The sequence below is a fragment of the Fundulus heteroclitus genome, unplaced genomic scaffold (genome assembly GCF_011125445.2).
Source record: "Fundulus heteroclitus isolate FHET01 unplaced genomic scaffold, MU-UCD_Fhet_4.1 scaffold_48, whole genome shotgun sequence".
Classification (NCBI taxonomy): Eukaryota; Metazoa; Chordata; class Actinopteri; order Cyprinodontiformes; family Fundulidae; genus Fundulus; species Fundulus heteroclitus.
The window spans coordinates 541,763-563,690 of NW_023396901.1; the positions used below are offsets into that span (position 1 = coordinate 541,763).

General features: G+C 37.5%; 1 protein-coding gene across 2 annotated transcripts in view; it reads right to left on the reverse strand.

The window, feature by feature from the left end:
* Window positions 1–21,928, reverse strand: part of grin2aa (glutamate receptor, ionotropic, N-methyl D-aspartate 2A, a) — a 302,450-nt gene that overhangs the window by 273,841 nt on the left and 6,681 nt on the right. Inside the window, exon 2 of one of the 2 annotated variants that reach the window (XM_012876661.3) lies at window positions 11,038–11,535. In XM_012876661.3, the coding sequence (XP_012732115.2) occupies window positions 11,038–11,532 (495 nt within the window). In that variant the 5' untranslated portion in view covers window positions 11,533–11,535. Of the gene's footprint in view, window positions 1–11,037; window positions 11,542–21,928 lie in introns of those variants that run through there. The other variant, XM_012876660.3, reaches the window with a different exon arrangement.

Consider the following 21,928-nt stretch of genomic DNA (forward strand, 5'->3'; position numbering starts at 1 on the left):
GACAAAACACTTACAATGAAACAATGGTATCAAACTGAAACAAGTTTTTTGTGTAAATGGTTTATACAGTGTAGGAAATAATGGAACAATATGGCAATTGATTGAAGCACTTGGAGAACAAGAGAAAGTTTCTGCCTGGACAAGTATTCCATTCAGACATGAAAAACGTGCAGGAAACCTGTGATGCAGATGAACAATGAATGGCGCTCTGGCATGCAAACACATGATGCAGCCTGATCAATCAGTGCACGCCACAGGCCAGTAAAAGAAAAGCACAGCATCTCTCGCTGCAGCAGCGATTTTGAAAAAAAGGAATATAGAAAGAGTTGGTTAGGCTTAGAAGACCCAAGACAGCACTCAGAAAGAGAAGTAAGTCGCTGCTCAAGGATGAAACGCATGAAGTGAGTAAGGAGATTAAAGACAAAAGCAAATGTCAACAGAACAGGAGCATTTCAACAAAATTAATTCACGCTTTCATCGTTCTGTAACATAAGGCGTCGGTCTTGTTCCCTTAGAATTTCCAAATGAATATTGAGGAAGGTGCTTTGGTTTACAGTCCACATTACCTTTCTATTCTACCTCATCTAGAGTTTTAATATTTATAGTGATTTCCTAAAAGGACTCATACCCTCTAAACTTTTCCATTTTTGACAAAGTACCAACTTTGATATATTTGCTGAGACTTTATGTGATAAACCAACAGAGTAGTGCATGTGAAAATGTGAAAAGATGATACAGGACTTGAGATTTTTCACGCATAAAAATCCGAAAATGCCGTGTATTTGTTTACCCCCACCCCCAGAGTGAAGAGTACAGAACTAAACTATTTAACATTTTCCTTTAAAATAACAATTATGCATCAGTTTGCATTGCTCTGTAAGCTAAAGTACCTGTAAAATACACTTTGAGGTTGTCATGTGATAGAATATGAAAAAAGTTGAAGCGGCGCAAATACTTTAGCGAGCACCGTTACTTTGTATGATTGTTTATTGCACTCCTTGGTGCGTAGGTGCTGCAAATCCCTGACTGAGAAATCCAGACAATGGGGTTATATAGAATAAATAAAAGAGTGGAAATAATGCTCAAATTCTAAGCTAACAGCTCTATTTCCTCTGTTGCACATATTCATCCAAATCGATTTCCCTTTGAGAAGTGAGGGGCCATTTCTCATCCTCAAGACAGCTGAATCCAGCTATCGGAAAAGATACTCGCATCCAACGCGGAAACACACTCTCACACACACTTAAGTGTTCCTGTGTTTACAGGCCCGTATTTACACGAACCCTATACTTGAAGGACACAAAGTAAAAAGAGCTAACAAGTAAAGTGCTACCATGGGATTCTCACTGCGGACAGTGTTACTGATGTAATAGGGGTCCTGACAACACCCCTGTGATGCTATTATCGCACTCTTCTCCCTCCACAACCAATTACAGAGACACAAAAATAAATTATGTTGGTACCGAAAACATTGATACAGCAGGTGCACATAAATAAAAATGCACAGTTTAAATGTACAGAGTAGTAAGACTGTGGCAGATCAGTAAGCCCCTTTAGTGTATTGGGTTGAAAATAGGGAAATTGCTGTAATTTAAACGAAAGAAAAAAAAAATCTCCCTGACGCAATTGGACAAAGTCATAGATGCTTCTATAGAAATGTTACCCTATCTTTCTCTCTTGTTGCCTGATTTGTGATTTGGCACCAGTGAGCTGCAGCAAACATCACAGAGCATGCTTTTGCGTGTGTTTGTGTGCAAGTGTGTGTGTGTGTGTGTGTGTGTGTGTGTGTGTGTGTGTGTGTGTGTGTGTGGAATTAGACCCCCTGAGGGAAGACAACAGGGACGGATGAATAATGTCCTTTGATCACAGTAACACCACACACCCACAACTCTACTCCATTAAAGCTGGCAGTTACATCAGGTGTGCGGCGCTAACGGATAAAAGAGCGACAAGATTTTATAATAATGAAAAACTTTTCAACCAAAGTCAGCACCTTTCCAACCTGTAATTGACGGGGGAAACAGCATTCATAAATCTTGGATGGACTGTCAAAGAGAAATCAGCACCATGAATCCATTAATTACATAAACAGAGCCGCTGTGTGGGTACACTGTGTGTCACAGTTTAATTAGCGGAATGGAAACATTGAGTAAGAGATGGTGATGGAGGGATTCCCTTTACAATGATGTAGAGTAGTCAGTCCTAAAAAAAAAAATAATAATAAAAAAAGACCTGGAGCAGAGGGGTGGTAGAGGACTTATCAAGTGACAGCATGTCCGTGGGTTTAAAAAAAAACAATAGAAAAGTGACAATGTGGGCTAAGAATTTCAGTGACATAAAGAATATATAAATATCAGTGACACTGTATATTTATATAATGCACCCACCAGAAAGGTGGGAGGCTAGCTGTATACCTCACTGGAAATATGTTCAAGAAAGGTACAAAATAAATTAGGCAACAATGTTCAAAAAGAATAAATAACAACCATCATAAAATATTGAGAATGTGTTATTGTCCAAAGCAGCCTATCCCTATTTTATGCCAAAGCATTGTTATTTTGTCCCCCACTAGTTTCATTTCATATCTGGAAACAAACCATTTTGCACCCATGTACTTCAAACATGGTGCATTCAGTGGTGTGCCCATGTACAGAGGCCTTAGTCCTTGACGCGGTCGACCCGGGTTCGAATCCGACCCCGCGGTCCTTTGCCGCATGTCTCTCCCCCTCTTCCACCCCCTTCCTTTCAGCCTACTGTGCTAGAAAGCGAGCCACTAGAGCTGCGAAAAATCAACAAAAAACAACATGGTGCATTCATTTATTTTCCATTCTTTTGAACTAATTTCCTTCCAGGAACAAAGTCATAAAAACACTCAAATCTCACATATAATGTAACTTGATTGCATATTGCGATCTAAAAACTATGTATTACACTCCATTTATTTTGTTACTGATTCCCCTTCGGGCCATTTGAATTATAAGATGCGAGCCATTTTGACCCCTGATTAAACCAGAATTACTGAAAATGATCAGTTTTGACAGTGGATGTGAAACATTCCTGTTGAGGGTATGACTTGGCATGTAGACAGCACGGCATGCGGTGTAGAGGATGGCAACGTTGCGTCCCTGAAAAAGATGGGTACAAAATCATGACACAAAGACATAAATGGATTTTAAATAATTTTAAATAATCCCAGAACCTTTGAAGCAGTGACTCAATTTTCTTATTTTCTTAAGCTGCTAGCAGTGCTGCAGTCATAATATTTGAGGATGTTTAGACCAGAAAAACAAGACGAATTTCACTTAGCTAGAGATTTTAATTGAATGCTGAACGATTATCCTTCAAATAGATGGTTTACTTTTCTTTTTTCGGGTGGGGTGATGTCCTATAATTTGAGATTATTGTAATTTATTAAAACAGCTTCTGATTTTCTCAACGTAACATGGAACAATTAAGTTTTTTTTTAACTCATTAATAATATGGTCATAGAGGTAACAAGCTGCAAGGTGTGGCAGCTCACACAAAATGGCCCCTGTTTTCTTTGAAAAGTTTATTTTTTCTTGGTTCAGGCAACAAAGACACGGTCCCCTATCCAAACATCATGGCCCTGTTTGTTGTATCTGTTGTTGATTTTAGATATTTTACAACATTTAACATTAAACATAAACATTTAGCTTATAAATCTGCTTTAACCAATTATACATATATTTTTACTAGGGTATCTAGACCCCACCCACTTACAGCTTTGGAACCCACATTGGGAACCATAGAGTCCTTTATTTTTCCAACCAAGGATGATGCCCCCTGGTGGTCAGTAAATGAAAAACGCATACAAAAACTCTTTACATTTGCTGTAATTGTAAGACTTGGAGGCTTCATTCATTCTTCACATGAAACCTTTTTACGACTCCATTGTATTTTTAATGATTCAGCTCACTCTTGCAATACTAAATAACTCGTGTGAGCTTTATATTTAATAATAGTAATTTACAGCTAGTATGGTTTTGCAATTGCACAGGAACTGTCAAGCCATGCTTATGGCCTATACAAGTAAATAATATATCAGCACTGACTGAGAAGGTGCCTTTTAATTTTAGGAGGATAAAATAATTCCACAATTTCAAAAAAACAAAACAAGTATTACACAACATTTCTGTACTTCCATTAACAAGGACAGCTCAGGAAGAAGGGAGGAAGTGACAGAAGGTCTCTTGTTTTCTGTCTCTTGCAGAGCGCATAAACTCGACGTGAGAAAGAACCAATAACGGGAACTTTGTGCAACTAGATCGCAGGTGGTGCTACTGCTGTTTGTCTTTCAAACTAACTGACGACACTGGAAGCTGAGAGGGAGGATTGTTTTTAGAGGCGAGAGACCTTCCTGTTACATCTCACTGGTAACAGTTTGTTTCCTCCATAACAGCTGATGTAAAAGTACAATAAAAAAAGTGCACCTGGCAATAACCAGGTATCTGGTAGTGCAATAAATAGGTTATCACTGGTTATCAGTAGCCAGCTTTGTGAGGCCATAGTATGAATGTGCAACTTAGTGGGCATGGGGTGATTACCTGTGTGGTTGTTTTAAAGAGATACAGTTTTAAATGTTTTTTTTCTCTCTCTATTGTTTAAAAAAGTGAGCTGGCTGAAAAATGATGTCTATACTTTCCTCTTGCACACAAGACAAACTGATTATGGAAGTTTGGAAATATTTCCTAGCAAGCTGGCAAACTGAAAGTGTTAGGCTGCTGACTACAGGCTAGTCACCTGAGAAGATAGCACGAAGAGATAACCAACTCATGCCAGCTTGTTTGCGTCTGATGGGTTCTCTATAAAGAGCAGAGAGGTTGAAAGTGGCAGGTTTCTAAGAAACTACTAATACACTTTATCTTTCATATCTTTCTAAATCTGTGGCTGAATCTATGTATAAAAAACAACTAATGTAATTAACATTCATTGTGCACATTCTTTGTCTAAATGAGGGATTGCTACAAAGCCATCAACAATGCAGACGACTGTCCCTGTGGCTCTATGCTCTTTCAGGAGGAGTGAACGTTGCTTGTCAAGACTTGATGCAATCTACTGGGTTTCCTTAGATCGAAAACTTTTTGACCAATCTGTATAATCTGATTGAATTTGACTTTGGAAAGTGGCATGAGATGACATGTATCATGAATTGCCGCTATATAAATAAAATTTAATTGAATAAACTTTAAGCCTTGATGAATTAAAAACATGCATGTTGCACCACCCCCAAAACACCTAAAACCTGACTGTACGACATACTACACACATTGTTTAAAAACTCAAAAGACATACAAACAATATATCACAAACCTTGCTAAAAAATATCAATAGTTTCCCCTGTATACACCCCCTCACTTTTTTTCAACCCATAAAATACATGAATATCATAATATATAGGTGCTGCTGCTAATATGACTATTGTGACATGACTAAATGGTATAGATTTATACAGCATAACTGCAGTAATCAATATTGTATAACATTTTAGCAACATTCAGAATAATCTTTTGCTTTTCTGATTTAAATAAAAGCAGAGAGATCACGGCATGGCTTTTTTGTTTCGAATACCATTCATATCATGCAAATCTCAAATAACTCCATGTCTACTTCTCATTGTCGTAAATATTACCTGCTTTATTCTGCTATACTGAGGCAGCCCAAAGCCGCTACACGGAGAGCAAAAAGCAGTTCAATAAAAAGGTGGAAGTAAAAGACTCTTTTACTTCCAGACCCTTGAATGCATGGAAACGCTCCTCAGTGCACCAGGCTCTATATTAATTCATTTGTTTTAATTTTGTGCTGCTAATTAATTGTCAGATGCATAATGAAGTGTCAATTTTAACTTGCTCTGGGGATGAATGTTAAGGTGCGACCACTTTGAGCTTCGGGTGTGCGCGAAGAAGCAGCACAGGGCAAAGACACTTGAATGCACTGATGAATCTCAGAGCATTTTTATTGCTTTTACCTAGGGGGTGAAACCATGTCTCTTTTTGGGAAAAATAGAAATGGGTCCCGCTAGAGTGCATATGTGGTATATTTGATTTATGAGACATGCTTTTTTTAAAAAAAAAAAAAAGGCAAAAGACAATATCTGCTTCAGAAGAACATGTCAGATAGGAAATGCACATGACTAAGATCCAGATTCCATTACTGACCTTTGAACGTGTCAAAAACCATTTAAAGAAAGAATTAAATGATGGCAGTCAACAAGACAGCCGTGATATCCACCCTCCCAATTACACATGGTGAATAAATTAGGAAGCAAGTCTTAACAGGGCGCTGAAGATGTATAAGAGAGGGGGAAAAAAACGAAAAAGACGAAAGCAAAGCAAAGAGATTATGAAACATTTTTTTTTTCTCTCATGAGGTATTAAAGGGGTTTGTTGGGGTGGTACATTCCAGCAAGACTGCTTAGACTGCAGTAGGGAAGGATAATTCTTTCCCTAATCAATAATGTATTCTTTTCAATACAGGCAACTGTGCATTATTCAACAAAGCCTTAGAGATGTATGGGAGGGACAAACACAAAGAGATGGAGCAACATTTATCTAATAAACAAGCAAGGCTGTGAGAGAGAGGGGCAGAGAGAGAAAGAAAGAAAGACGGGAAAGGAGAATTATGCAAAGCCTCACTTTTTTAAAGGTAAAACTCTCATATCTCATTTTCACAAGCTTGACGAGAAAATAATTTTGAGATGAAGTCATCAGCACCTGAAGATTCTGCCTTTAAGCGGTACACTAAGACAAAGCCCTCTCATTTATACCCACACTGGGTCCAGCTCATCCAACAGCACCACTAAAGCACACAAACCCTGGGACATTTTAAACATCTTCATGCACTGCTGAGAAAGAATGCATAATCGAGAATAGACAAATGCACTGTGGGCCTTACAAGACATAATCATTTAAGACAAATCTCTCTTCATAATTCACATGAGGATTAGGGAAAACGTGCGCCAACAAGACTCCGCTGCCTCGCTGGGTAACTGTATAAATGTTACTCACCGAGGGTGAGAAGTTGATATAAATCCCCTGGAGTGGAAAAAATAAATGTCTTTATTTTTCTTAACATAATATGTGACATACCAGATCCTTTGCCCAGCTTTATTGTTATTTTTTTATATATATATATATATTTTGACCTGAGATCAAAATTAAAATTGAATATAATATACACCCTTTAAACTTGCTTGGGTCATTCTTGTTAACCAAGTGAAATATGGACCAATCTGATTCTGGGTTGATCTGCCACAGTAGAGTTGAGTTGTGAGTTTCATCCAGCATACTGGGTTAGTTTTCAACTCAAAAATACATTTAAGGGACTAATGTCTCAAGGGTTGGAATCAGTTCCGGTTATATGGCTTGCTAAACAAATGCTCAGTTTGTTAAACTCAACATTTGTTCAATTCAGCAGTAAAAGAAAAAAATCATATTACAATTTGTCAATAGTGTTCATTTCTAATAAGCCTTAATTTAAATAATTTAATTTGAATGACTAAATTCATACCTGATATACAACCTACATAAAATTCTAACTACTTATCTATATTGATATTGAGAAAGCAAGGTTGAACATAGCTAACTCTAGCTTTTGTTAACTAACTGGGCATTTTAAGTGGGCAAACTCTGTTTGTAGTGGGATCTAAAGTCGCTAACACAATATTTTGACATTGCAAGTATTGTAAAGTCATAATGTTATACTGTATAAGAATATTCCTAACTGCTAATATAGGATACTAAAGACCGGTTAAAATGTAAACACCCTAAGTTTGCCTTGGTTCTAGATCAATGAAACTGTTTTTCATAACAACTGCTCTCTTACTCACACATTGCTTTATTATTTCTTCTTCTAAAATAAATAATCAATGACCGCTTATTGCAAGAGAACGCCGAAATGCTTGTTGGTTATACTTATTAAATAGTAATCCGAATCGTGACTAAATTGTTTGCTCGTCGGCTTTAAAAAACAACAAACATTGGAAATCTCTAGGCACAAGTCTAGCTAAACTACAAAATAGCTTCATTTTTAACAGTATGAACCCAGCATTTGAGTTAAAGAAACAGCAGGGGCAGTTTGTTCTGCATATGAGCCCCGATACATATTCAAATTTAAAGACTCCTACATTTCTGGCCTTGCCTGGACGTCTAGCCTAAATCAACTAATTAATGTCAGTTCACAGGGAAATAATTCCAAATAGACTGGTAACATATTTTCCATTATTCAACACTGAATTGTCATCTGTAATGCGGATTATTTTCTTCAGATGTTCCATTGGTTGAAGCAGTGGTCAAGGACATGACTCCTCATAGTTTTTTTATAAACAAAAAGGAAAAGCCTACCGCCACAAATTAGCAACAAATTAATTAAGAACTGTATAAAGATGCAGAAAAACAAACCTTGAAAGTACTAAAATAAGGCACTACATGTGAGCTACTGAAATAGTCGGAGTGAAGTGTACCATTGGAGTGTACCATTCAGTATATTCAGTAATCCCTTTTTCCACTCAAGATCACCCCTGGTCACAATAAGGGATTATCCCTCACCCCTCTATCTCTCCGTTTCCCCTCTCCACCTCCTTTATTTTACACCACCCTTTTCCTCTTCCTCTGCACCCTCTTCAAACTTATCTCCTTTCCCCTTAATGCTCCTCACCTCTCATGCCATATGTGCCATTACAGGATCAATAAACCATTACTGTGGAATCTTTAAACAACATATGTATTTACTTTAAGCAAACGGGATAAATATCCGAAATTTCTCTACCAGCCACAGGCGTTACAGGGAAGCAGGAGTTCTGAATTGGTATGAAATCCGCAGAACCACTCTGCATAAAATTGGAAGGAGGACACTCTTAATGTGAGTGCTAATCCACAATTGTGGTATTCTTTAATACGTAGATATTGAGTGAAGAGGATTGCAAATTAATAGAGATCTATAGAAGCACAATACTTGTGATAAAACCCCTGGAGGGGAGTTTTTTTTTTTTTTTTGAAGGAACTATACTGCAGATGAAAAGACACATGAACAATAACAAAGCATGTCATTCTAGGTGAATGTGTTCTCGGCAATTACACAGACATAATTTCCACCATTAAACTGACAATAACATATTGATTTCTCAAGCAATTTAAAGCATTTTTTTCCCCGCAATTAACTCAATTATAGTTGTAATTTCTGTAGTACAAAAAAATGGCCCTTTTTATAGAATGACTACTGCCTTATTGTTTTACGCACAACAAAAAAGATTATGTTTGAGCAGACAAAAAGCAATGGTCAGGAGCTGGTAGTGACTGTGTTCCTGCTTGTAGACAGCAACCATGCAGACAGGTGTCACTTGCAGTCAGTCCCAGTTGTAATAGGTCGTTCATGTTCCAACTCTGTCCAAACAAACAATATGTTGCATGAGGAAAGGAGGTGTGTGTGTGTGTGTGTGTGGGGGGGGGGGGGGGGGGTACTGTCATGCCCATCTGAGGGTTGTTATTTGTGATTTATACAATGAATGATGTAAAACTGAGAAGGGAATCATTTCCTTTTGTGTACTGCTGTTGAAAAAATAGAGCACCGACCATTTCATACTTGGTATACGCACTATGTAGCAGGCTCACTACACATGGGTCCTTTTAAAGTTAGGCAGTGACCAGCTCTACAGAGCATAACATAATGTTGTGCAACACCTCAATGTACCTGTTTCTGCACACTGGCGGTCAGCTGGCTAAAACCTGATAACTAAACTTTTTTTTAGTTATCAGGCTGTTCATAAATATTACTTGCAGTTACTTGCAATTGTACCGACAAGGAGGTGTTTCTTATCCGCTTTGACGTCCGATGGTTTAAAGTAATCGTCATATTCTGGACCCAGTCTACTGTGATGAAATGTGATTTTATTTCTTCAGTATCTACCCACATGTCAGCATAATGTCAGCTTAGAGGGATTTTAGGAATCATACTGTGTAATGTTGCAGAGAATCAATTGCTCCAAATAGGAATCAGAACCATAGTAAAAGTATAAAGAAGATAATAACAAATAAATAAAAAATATCCAGAAAAAGTCCTTTCTATGGCTATTTATCTCTACAGTTATTAACAATAATAAATGACAATAATCACTTTTCCTCTTTCGGGGTCCGTAAATTCAAGAATTTCTGGAATGAGTGTCTTTTTATTCTACTTTTATATGAACCCTATCATATTTCACACAAAAGATGGACGTCTTTTAATTTTTCCGCATTGTAAATATAACACTAAACATAATGTTACCTCTACATGGCTATTTCTGGTGGAAAACCCCTTTTGATCTTCTGGTAAAAATACATTAAGTATAGGTTTATAATACATGTGATGAATAAGGATCTCATCACTGGCATATGAATCCACGCAATCATGAGCTGCTCAGTCTTTTTCCTTTTTAGGTTCAACTTGATTGGCAGCCCAGCAAGCATTGCTTATTCAGATGAGGAGACCAATCAAGCCTCTTTCACCTCTACTGATAGAAATTTTGCATGGTGAAAAGGGGATTCATGATATTAGATCTCCTTGGACTATGTACTTGGTGTTAGCCAACAGGCGACACCCTATATTTTTATCATTTTTATACAGGACCACTTTCTTTTTTGATCCTGTTCACCAACAGTTGTCAAATTGTTCTGTGTCTCCAAAAAATGTTCTTTTCCTCATATTCACCTATCCGGTTTACCTCCTTCACATCATTTCCACCTGTCACAGTCTGATTTGTTCCTTTTCTCCTTTCCCTAGATACAGAGTGAAATCGAGTTTTTTTTTTTTTTTTGTTTTTTTTTTGTTACAGCTAACTGCAAAATGGGCTCTCTACAGTTAGTAAGATATTTCCTGCTACCCAGAGGACTCACATTCAAATATGAAAAGCAAGACATTTCACAAAATCATTTCCATACAAGTCACACAAAACTGTTCCATCATTCATCCCTTCATCCATACTATGCTTTAAGTAGAACGGTCTCAGGACTCACTCAATGCCACATTTCTAATCTGGTCACATACCTTGTCAGCCATGATCATGGACGACCCTCCATGAATGCCCAAAATGGGAATGAGTGTCTGTGAGGAAATAAAATCCAAAATCTGGGCAATGGCCTCTTGATCGGTGCCATCCCCAAACACCACACCGTGGATCTTGGTCCCTGACATCAAGTCGCACATGTGGGTGATGATGCTTTTTGGGTCAGTCTCGTTGACCAGCAGTGTGACCACGTTGACGTCGATAGGGTCCTCTTTGCTCCACAGGGCCCGGATGTCACGGTCTGAGATGTAGCGCGTGCGCCCCAGGATCACAGCGATGTTCAGGACTGGCACTTTCTCCGAACCACTGCCAGTCCGCTGCTTTTGCGCTGCCACTGGGTCCACCATGACTGTCACCGCCACCAGAAGGGCCAAGGAGAGCAGCGCACTTTCACCTCCACTGCTATGACTGCTGCTCCTTCTACTCCTCCTCTTGCTCCTTTTGCTGCCGAGGGACATGGTGCTAAACCACTTCATCCCCTGCATGGAGAGAGGATAATGGAAATCAGAACCAGATGTAGACGGATCAAAGAGTGAGGAAAAAGTGTGGAAAGATGGTGGTGAGAAAAAGCAGAAGAGATAAATTGTTAATGCGCAGCTCATTTAGCCCACACATTGAAGTAGCAACTTTTTTTTCTTATTCAGTTTCTTCTCTGTGAGTTTATTGAAAATCAAAACCTTGCGGGGAGGGAGACGGCCTTGGGAGGATGTTGAGGATGGGCGAGAGGAAGAGAAGATGACTAACAAGTTTACACTTAATGGTCACGACTCTTGGGATTGGATGATTCAGGTACAAGCTGTGCTTGCTAAACAAGTAGACATTTATACAGCTCATTCTTCTTAAATTTCTGTAGTTCAAAAAAGATTTAAGCACACAAGACAATGCTTTGATGATAATTTTATGATTAATAGTAAAACAATCTGTAATGTTATTAAACTCTGTGTTATTCTGACATCTCCAATTTTGTATAGTGTTAATAGCAATTAATACTGTAACTCCTTTCCTAAAAGCACAATAATTTCACTGAAACTGCAACAAGATACGCTAATGGTAGCCTGCATGCATAATAAAAAAGAAAAACAAGAATCAAGAGTCTTTACTGTCATTACATAATTATAATGAAAGGTTTTTGGTGAAACACCGGCTCAGAATGCACATCCTTAAATGAAAAGCACTTATAGAAAACCTATTGTTTTAACTAAACTCATATGATTAAAGCTTTGTCAGATATAAATTGTGAAAATAAATAATCAAATGTTAGAGTTAAAACTTTTTTATATATTGTTTTGAATTTAAACTTAACTTTATCACACTGTTAAACTATGTTGTCTCTAAAAGTGCAATATTCACATAGAATAGAATAACAGAATTGTTCCAAAGCTTATGGTAACACTGAGGAGGTATTAAGGTTTCTTTTTCAAATTTAAAACTACATGTATCTAAACTACTAAAGCTTAAATGAATGTGAAACAGCAATAAACCAAGCACCAGAATTTCTATTTCCTGTTTCAAAACGTTAGTGATCTCATGATTCAGTAGGATTGGCTCTGAGATGCTCTTTTTGATACTTTTTTCAGGGATTAAACTGCGAGGAAAAGATGAGACTTTACTCTTCTGGTAACCAGTTAATTGGAGTGCCTAAACCTAAACACGTTTGTTAACAAACTTTAAAAGACCTGAGCCGTCCATGGTGTCAAACAAATAAACAAGAGATACATGAATAAACAACTAGTCAGAGTGGATGGAAGTCACACCTCAATCCTATAAACAGAGACTCATTTATGCTGAACCCCTGCTACTTTCTAACAAAAGCCTTTCAGATCATTATTAAAGTCGTGTTGGCTTACGGCACTAATTATTGCTGTGGCCAGTGTGTCACAGCATCACTTCAAAGGACACCTCCTGAGCTGCAGCACTATGTCGTGCCTCGAGAATCAGAGCTTGCTGACAATTATACAACGTGTGATACAGCTGTCAGACACGCATATAGATTAGTTTATGTCAGAAGCACATTCTATTGGAGAACGTTACATAAAAGACAAATAGAGGTGTCTGGTAAATTTATGTTCATAATATACATTCTTGGTATTTTGGCCAAGTTTCCAAAAGTTGTCTCTTGCTTCAGTAAATCTAAACTTAATTTACCACCTCACGCTGGTTCTTGTTGTAGATTAGGGTAACCCTTACTAATGGATGGTAAGATAATAGAGCGCTGGTTATAGAGGAGAAAGCTGTATTTCAAAATGCTGAGAAGGCAGCCAACTGACAGAGAGGACTGACTGTGGATACATTTGGGCAGTAGAACTATGGTCCAGGCCGGGCTTAGAAGTGACCTATATGCAAAATAAAAAAAATAAATAAAAAAAAGCATTTTCTGCTCATTTTTGTCAGCTTGATAATTAAGTAGATTACTTACATCCATAAACACACAGCCAAGTAAGTGACTGGGGTACTGTTTATTTGTTTATGCTTCATAGCAACGCTTTTGAAATGACTTAAGCTTGCTACGTACTCCACAAGAACCGAGAAATTTGTTGTTGTCGGGATGGCAAAAACATGAAAAAGTTTGTTTTGCCCATACATACTTGGGGGGGGGAGGGTTGGTGGCAAGTTCAACCGCTTAAACCACAGTTTATCAGGGAAATTACAGCATTTAGTTAAACAGATCCATCCATCCATCCGTTATCTAACACGTCTATTCCTTGTGGGGTCCCAAGGGGTGCTGGTGCCTATCTCCAGCTGTCAATGGGTGAGAGTAGGGGTACGCCCTGGACAGGTCACCAGTCTATTGCAGTAGTTCAACAGATGCATTTCTGCTTTTTCAACTTCAACACGGCCATCCAAATCATGTCCAATCACTGAACAGTAGTTGGCCACCCCACGAGAAATAAAAAACCTCTGCCCAGACATTGTGTCAAGAACAAGAAGCGAGAACCCCCAGAGCCAAGATTTCATAATTTGCTGGGGGAGCAGGAACAAATTTCTTGCTTCTCATTGAATATGTTGCACCCTCTACTAACAGGCAAGCAGCTGTAACATCCTTCAGACAGTCCTTCCAGACCACAAAGCAAAGTGTGTTGAGAGCCCTGATGCTACCTGAATAAAAACCTGAAGCATCAATGGAAACATTAAGGATATAAGTTGGTTACCATGGAGATTGTGGATGCAACCCGATGGAGAGACATTGTTAAACAGTCTTTTTTTTTTTTTTTTTTTTAGACATGATGTCCAAGAAATATTGCAGGGGCTGCTCCATCCCAAGTGCTGGTCTGGTTTATTTATCTGAAGGAAAATGCAATTTCAATGCAATCTCCAGGGAAAGTTTTATTTAACAAATATGTTAGATTACATGGGAGTCCTAATTTTGCTTCTTTGGAGTAGTAGTGCATTGTCTTACCTGGACAGTGTAGACTAATGCATGAAGATTGTGTTTCAGAGCTGTGAAGTTTCGATGGTTAAAAATTACCGATCAGGTAAAGTGGGTATAACAGTTGGATATAAAATGTAAATTGACTTCACTTTCTCTAAAACTACTTTCCCAGTGTAGAAACAACTCACTGGCTTCAAACTGGCACTGAGAGCATAATGAAACGTCATAAGATGTATGAGCAGGTGTGTGGAACCGCTGAGTGCGGGCAGAATCACAAGGGCATGAAACATATGGTCGCATAAGGCGTTCATGTGTACTGTTGACATTTTACAGATTCACTGACAGAAGTGTGTGAGATTGCGGGTGCGTGACTGATTCATTGATGATTGATTGATGCATTTTTCATGCAACTCTTTGACGCAGCACAGATTTAAGAGCTGAGATCATGATAAACTTTGTCCCTTTTACATTGGAACTACACTCACACTAAAGCTAGTTTTTATTCCAGTAAATCATTTCATTTGGTAATGTATAGCTCCAATTTTTTACAAAAAAATTGGTTTGTTTTTATCTTTTTATTTATTTTTTGAATAGTTTTTACTTAAACTTTTGAATGAGTATCACTTCTTGATTCATAAATTTAGCATGACAGGACTTAAAGCCTTCCAACCTATTCAACTGAGACAAGACATTATGATAACTAATGCAAAAATATAAAATCCTTCCAGGCACAAAAGCCTGACTCGGGAGTTGTTTTTCAAAACAGCATAAGTTTCAAATGAAATTCAGTGGAAAATCTGATCATGGATTTTTATAACATGTCTGCTAGTTTTCCAAGAATTACCTTAAATTTCCATGCAGTGAATTTGAAAATGTTTCCATAATTCTATAAATGAGTGCTAAAGCAAAAAAAACATGCCTATTTCACTTTTTTAAATGTCTCTTGTAATCTTTTCTGTAGGATTTTTTTTATACCACATTATTTTGCAACAATCGTATTAAATTCAAGCAAAAGGAACAATTTGAGACAAGTAATCCACATATTCTTTGCAAGAAGAGACTTCTTTTTCAGTCGTACCTTGGCACACAAACACTGTTAGACTGAAAGATGAGTCATCTCAATTTCAGTCCCATCATGCCACACAGAGCAGTATTGCCTGATAGACTCTGTCAAGGAGTCATCATATTGCACTTACATCTAGTCTTGTGCTTATATCTTGTGAAATACTTTTATTGTAAAGAGTTGGCATTTATTTGCTTTGCAGACATTAATAACATCATAGGTACATTATGTCATTGCGTCCATATCCTTTTTATTCAACCCTAGGGAACTGGACAGGTTTAGGACCGCCGTTCCCAACATTTGTGGTATGTAACAAATTAGCAGTAGAGCCCTTCATGTGAATTGCTATATATATATATATATATATATATATATATATATATATATATATATATATATATATATATATATATACATATACATAATCGCCAGCCACTTCATTATATCCAGAGTGCTAGCTTAAGGTTGGACACCCTTGTCACTTTAAAACTGCCTCGAGTCTTTGTGGCAATAGATTCTTCAAGGTTTTAGAAACATTCCTCAGGTTTAGGTACATGTTGACAAGGGAGAATCACACAGTTCTTGCAACTTTGTCTGCTTCACATCCATGCTGTGAATCTCTTACACATTCTAAAAGTGCTCTGTAGGGATTGACATTTTGTTAATTTGGAGCCACTGGAGCACACCAAACTCTTAGTCAAGAAACCAGTTTGAGATTATTTGAACTTTCTGACACGGTTAGTTATCCTGATAGAAGAAGCCATCCGAGGACGGGTTCATTTATAAACAAGTGTACACAAAAGTGACTCATTTCTTGAACATATTAAATACATTTTAGTCACATGCATTGGGTCTTTCAGTTGCTGCACTGAACAGGGAGAAAATCAATTTTCTCAAAATAACCTACTCTATTTTCATTAGTTGTGACAATTAATAATTGTTTGATTTTCTTGACTAATTATAATTGATTGATATATTTTGAAACGTATTTCCTTTTTTGATTTTTTAAAAGATTTTCTAATTTCTTTTCAACTTAGTATTTTCTTTTCTAGAAACTGTTTTACTTCACTGAATTCCTAAATTTGTGTTTATTTCTATATAAAGTAATTTATATTTAATACATTTTAAATTAATAAGCCACATTTGAATAATTTATTTTTCAAGAGAAAATTCAACAAAAAGTTATTAGGGAAATGTTCTTATTCATTACTCTTGGAGTGCTTTGTTTTTTTCACACTGAGTGAGTGATTGCCCGTGCAAATTCTCAGTCATCCGGGTTTAAGCCCATTTGTGGTTAGTGAGTGATTGTTTTAAGTAGGGATGATTTCAGTTCCGATTAAAATCCATCATGAACATATTATTTTCCCCTCACTGAGCAGCCGTCGCAGATACACAGTATGGATATTAGGTATCTTGTCTGGTCTTAATGAAAGGCTCAGAGATGCAGCTTTCCCTCATGTTAGCCCCTGCTGGTCAAATTCAGATCTCGGTCAACTTGGCACCTATTTGCCGTACTTATAAGAGCAAGCGGGTCCATTGCTGACAAGATTATCTTTTGACTCCAGTTGGTTGTCAGCAATCTGGATAACAAAATAATGTCTGTTTTTTACCTTGTCTTGCCTCTGCAGAAATTTTGTAAAAGCCTTTCACTAGCACTGAGCTCTGAAGAGAAAAAGAGAGAACATGCCCAACAAAAGCATATTGAGCAGTTTGTAGTCACATCAAGGCCATTGTTTCTTGGCTCTACAATAGTGAAGGATGTTTGGCAGACAAATCTATACTACTGACAATCTGAACTCCATGCACCCATGCAAGCTCATATTCCCAAACTTAAAAAAAAAACACGTATTTATATTTGCTCTTTCCTGATTTTCTGTTCTTTTTTCAACTCTTCCACACTATAACCAACCTTACATATCAGTTTTTTTTTACACAGAGCTGAGTGTCACATGCATCAGTAATTAATCTGTATTATCTTTTACATGATGATTAAAAAGACTGCATTCATGGAAGCGAAATTGTTTCTTCCTGCTCTCCTCCCTAATTAAATTAAGTATGGATTAACGTACAGCACACACTTAGGATTCAGCTTTTATAAAGAGTTGGGGTCTAAATGATGGATACTGCAGATAATAAGTTTTACCAAGCCACAGCCCAGGGGACATGAGTATGTGTGTTTATCGTGCATACTAGAGCCTTGATATTGGCTTGTTTTTCTGCCCTCCATTACTCTACATCCATTCATCACTGTGTCATCTATTCACTTGTCTGTCCATCATTTATTGTATCCTTCACATTGCTTTAATCCATCAACCTTACATCCAGAGTCAACTATTTTATGATGCACTGCAGTGACTTGAAAAGAAATGTTTTTAGTGTTAATGCAAGTAGGGATGTAGGAATACAAATTATTTTTGTCATGACTGTCGAGAGTAACATTCATCCCAGCTATTAATGTTATCACATTTAGGAGCATTTTCTAAAACTATGCATTAAAATTATTGGAACCAGAAGGTTCTGCAGTGGAGCAAGAAGCATTATAGTTTTCCAGCAGCATACTTTTTTATATCAGTATTATACAATGCCTTGCAAAAGTATTTACTCCCTTTGCTTTTAATCTATCTAGTTATCTTTGACTTTCCCCTGGACCACCATCAAATCCATCATCTTCAGATGGAAAGCACACGTTACCACAACAAAGCTCTCCCCAGAACTCAAAGGCCGGGGGGGGGGGGGGGGGGGGGGGGGGGGGGGCGTTAATCAGACAGGCAGCACAGATACCACAAAGGAGGATCTGACCATTGGACCACAATAAGCCGCACACTCCATAAAGCTGGGCTTCATGGAAGAGTTGCCAGAAAAAAATCCTGGTCCGGTTGGATTAAAATGTAAACATTTTGGCCACCAAAGAAAATGCCATGTCTGCTGCATATCCAACACATCCCATCACCCCAAGAACACCATGTCCATATGGTGGTGGCAGCGGCATGCTGTGGGGATGATTTTCAGCACCTGGGATTGAGAAACCGGGTCAAGGGAAAAATGGATGGTGCTAAATGGTGAGATATTTGAGCAAAACCTGTATGTTTGTTAGCCTGTAAATTGTAGGCCTGATAAAATTAAATGGTGCAAACTTTCAAAGAACTCATTTTAATTCCATGTTGTAGGGCAACAAAACATGAAAAACGCCAAGGGTAGGGAATACTTTAGCAGGCCACTGTATCATTATATCAGTAGGATGTTTTGTCTAAAGAATAGGACCTTGTATCAGAGAGATGACCTGTAGGAATAAATGTAAACTTAACAAATTAATATAAAAAAAAAACATTGAAGTGGCTTACTTTTTTTAGGACAGTAATAGAAACTTAGGAAAAAAAAATTACCACGACGAGAGATTTATGCAAAAGACAATGTTTCACTGGTGGAAATATTTACAAAGATTTCAAAACTGCTGAATACTAAAGAAACTAACATGTAACTAACCTGTCTTAGCTTCACACATGGTGCACACAACAGCATATCGTCTAGGTTTTTAACGAAGTTGTCAGAGTTAGCAACTGCCCTTTAATAAATTACATCACAGTCTAATTACAATCTGCATCCTGAACACACAAAGGAACCAGCCTTCACAATGTTATGTTTCCACATGCAGAGAGGATACCGTAAGCTGTTTTAATTAACCTTAAGGTTGTTTAGAGCTCAAAGTGCAAAATGTGCTTAAGGCTGTTAATGCACGTGTTTTAAATTTGTCTCAATTAATCAGTTGCATTCATGGTTTTGAAAAGAGCAGCTGCTTGTCTGATTATTTTCAAAAAAAGGTTTGTTTTTTTATTATTGTTCTGACAAATGTGAGAAGAGACTGGGTGAGAGTGGTAGCAGTTTTTTTGGACAAACTAGCCCATATACACCAATATAAAAGTTAACTTACTCCACTAGCTGCTGGAAACAGAGGACAGTAACATGTGATGTCTGCCTTTGGGGTCAGTGGGGCCTGGCCTCACGAGATGTCGCTGCGGAGCTCAAAGTTCGTAATAAGCAGTGGGACATGATTGTTCTTTATAGAGTAATATTGTAAAAAAAAGACTGATTCCCTTACTAATAAAATTATGTTATAAATATTTGTGTCTATATATCTAAGTCATATATCTGAGTATATCTAAGTCAGAATACTGACAAACAAGCTCAGTAGGCTAAACCCTCTTGAGGCGCCTTGATATTGGGGCCAGCCCACCAACGTTTGTTTAAATAATGAACAACTGAAATTGCAGTGCGCATGCCCGACACGCTCTCAGACAGCTGTGGGACACAAATCATATGGCCCCAAGCGCGGATGATCCAATCAAAATACTTGAATTGCACACGTTACGTTTAAGTTCTGCCGGATAGTGTGCAACCATCTAGTGTTGGTTGTCCTTGCTGGCTCATTGAAGGATTGATGTGTTCAATCCAGCCCACTAATGTTCAATAAATCAACATTAGTGGGCCTTTATTTGCAATTTTATGTATAAAAAATTTAATTACATTTGGCTTATATAAAATACAATTTCTAGTGTTAGTTTATTCAAATGTATCTGTTTAATTTGAAATTGACCAAAAGCAGGTGGTGCATCAATTCAATTAAATTCAATTTTATTTATATAGCTCCAATTTATGAAGCATGTCATCTCAAGGCACTTTACAAAGTCAAATTCAATCAATTTGCACCACAATTTATGTTTTTTGCTGCTAATAGATGTTGATTTTTTGTGCCCCACTTAATTTCTCATGCCAGAGACACCACTGACAATAACATTAAAGAAACCTTCTGGTGCTGGTCCAAGTCCAACATATAGCTACAATGAACACGTTTGAGTTGACTGATAAATACCAGTTTTACTTACTTTGCCTTGTGCTTGCATTGGCAATAACTCAAATTTTGTATTAGTGTGGTAATCAAATATAGTTTTTGTATAAGCAGCAATATCAACCTCCTAATACTTAACCAGTAAAATGGTTAACGGTTTTCTCTCTGATTGCCTTTTAATTGAACAGACACTCCTCAGAAATCATCATCATATTCACAATGTAGCCACCAAAAAATGAACTCCTAAGTCAAAACATGTATTCTGCATTTTTCCTCACTGCGTGATAATTGCTACCTAAAACTGTGTTGTTGTTTTGTTGTGGTGCAAAGTTTACGGCTTTGGCTTTCTCCCACATTCTAAAACTACACATTGATTGGTTGCATGTTTTGTTCTCCCTGTAATGTACTAGTAAGCTAGGATGTCCTCAAGTTCCATGCCTATGACTGTTGAGACTCTAAATAGGATTACCTGGGTACAGAAAGTCGATTCACGTGCTTAAATCCTCTAAAGATTTAAGCAAAAGCAATACATTTTTCAGCGTGTTGCCGTAACTTGATGTGTTGTGCAAATTACTTCTTCATTGAGAAGCTGCTCAATGAAGGGTTTTTGCCAGAAGATATGGATAGAAACAATTCAGCAATCTGATGTATAGCATAGGGTATTTGCTCATTACAGTACCAGCTGTTTCACATTTGCACAGTATTTGTAACTGCTAACTACAACTGATTTGTTAGTGACTAATTTGACACTCGTGAAAGAGTAGTTTAGTTATAAAACAAAAGCCATTTTTTTTTTCATCTTTCTGCTTCTCTTTCATTTCCTCCTGCTCTATTTATATTTCCCCTGACTAATGTGATTCCCAAAGTTCTGTGTCCTTCTTTTGGTTTCTTTTCCCAAAGTTTCAGTCTGAAATTAGATTCACCGTTTGACATGCGCAACGTTGAAGAAATTGCATGAATGCAAATGTGATGCTAAAGTGGGCTCCTTGTTGCTTTTGCAGGCATTGTAGTAAAGTGTTGAGAGGCTTTTTCGTGTCCCACAATGTGCTTTGTATGTGTGATTCCAACAATTTTCTCTCAACTATTTACAATCCATCTCAGTTCACACAGAAGCTGTGAACATAAACAAAAAGTATGCTGCTTGCATATTTAAAAATGGTCATACAGAAACCTCTAATAAAAGTACAGTTAAATGTGTTTTAATTGAGATCCTGATCAAGTGTGTTGTTAATGGAAAGTTATTTAAGTATTTCTATCATGAAACTGTCTTGAAATTCAGATCAGTAACATGTTTAGGGGGGGAAAACAGTTAAAAGTGCAGCAACTTAATTTAGTTGAGCTTCAAAAATCCAATCCCACCAGCTGGCTTATGTGCCTCCCTTTCTTCCACCTGAAGATCTGGCCCAAAATGACCAAGTCGGGTCTCCACGACCAAGATCGCTTTTGCCTGTCTCGTGCCTATTTATGATGGACATCATAAAATCCACCCAAAAATCCATCTTCCCGGGCATCTCTGTCCACATCTGACCTCAGTCGTCCAAGTCCTTCAAAAACCAGAGTTAGATCTTTGAGACCTCATCAACAAAATGTTGATCT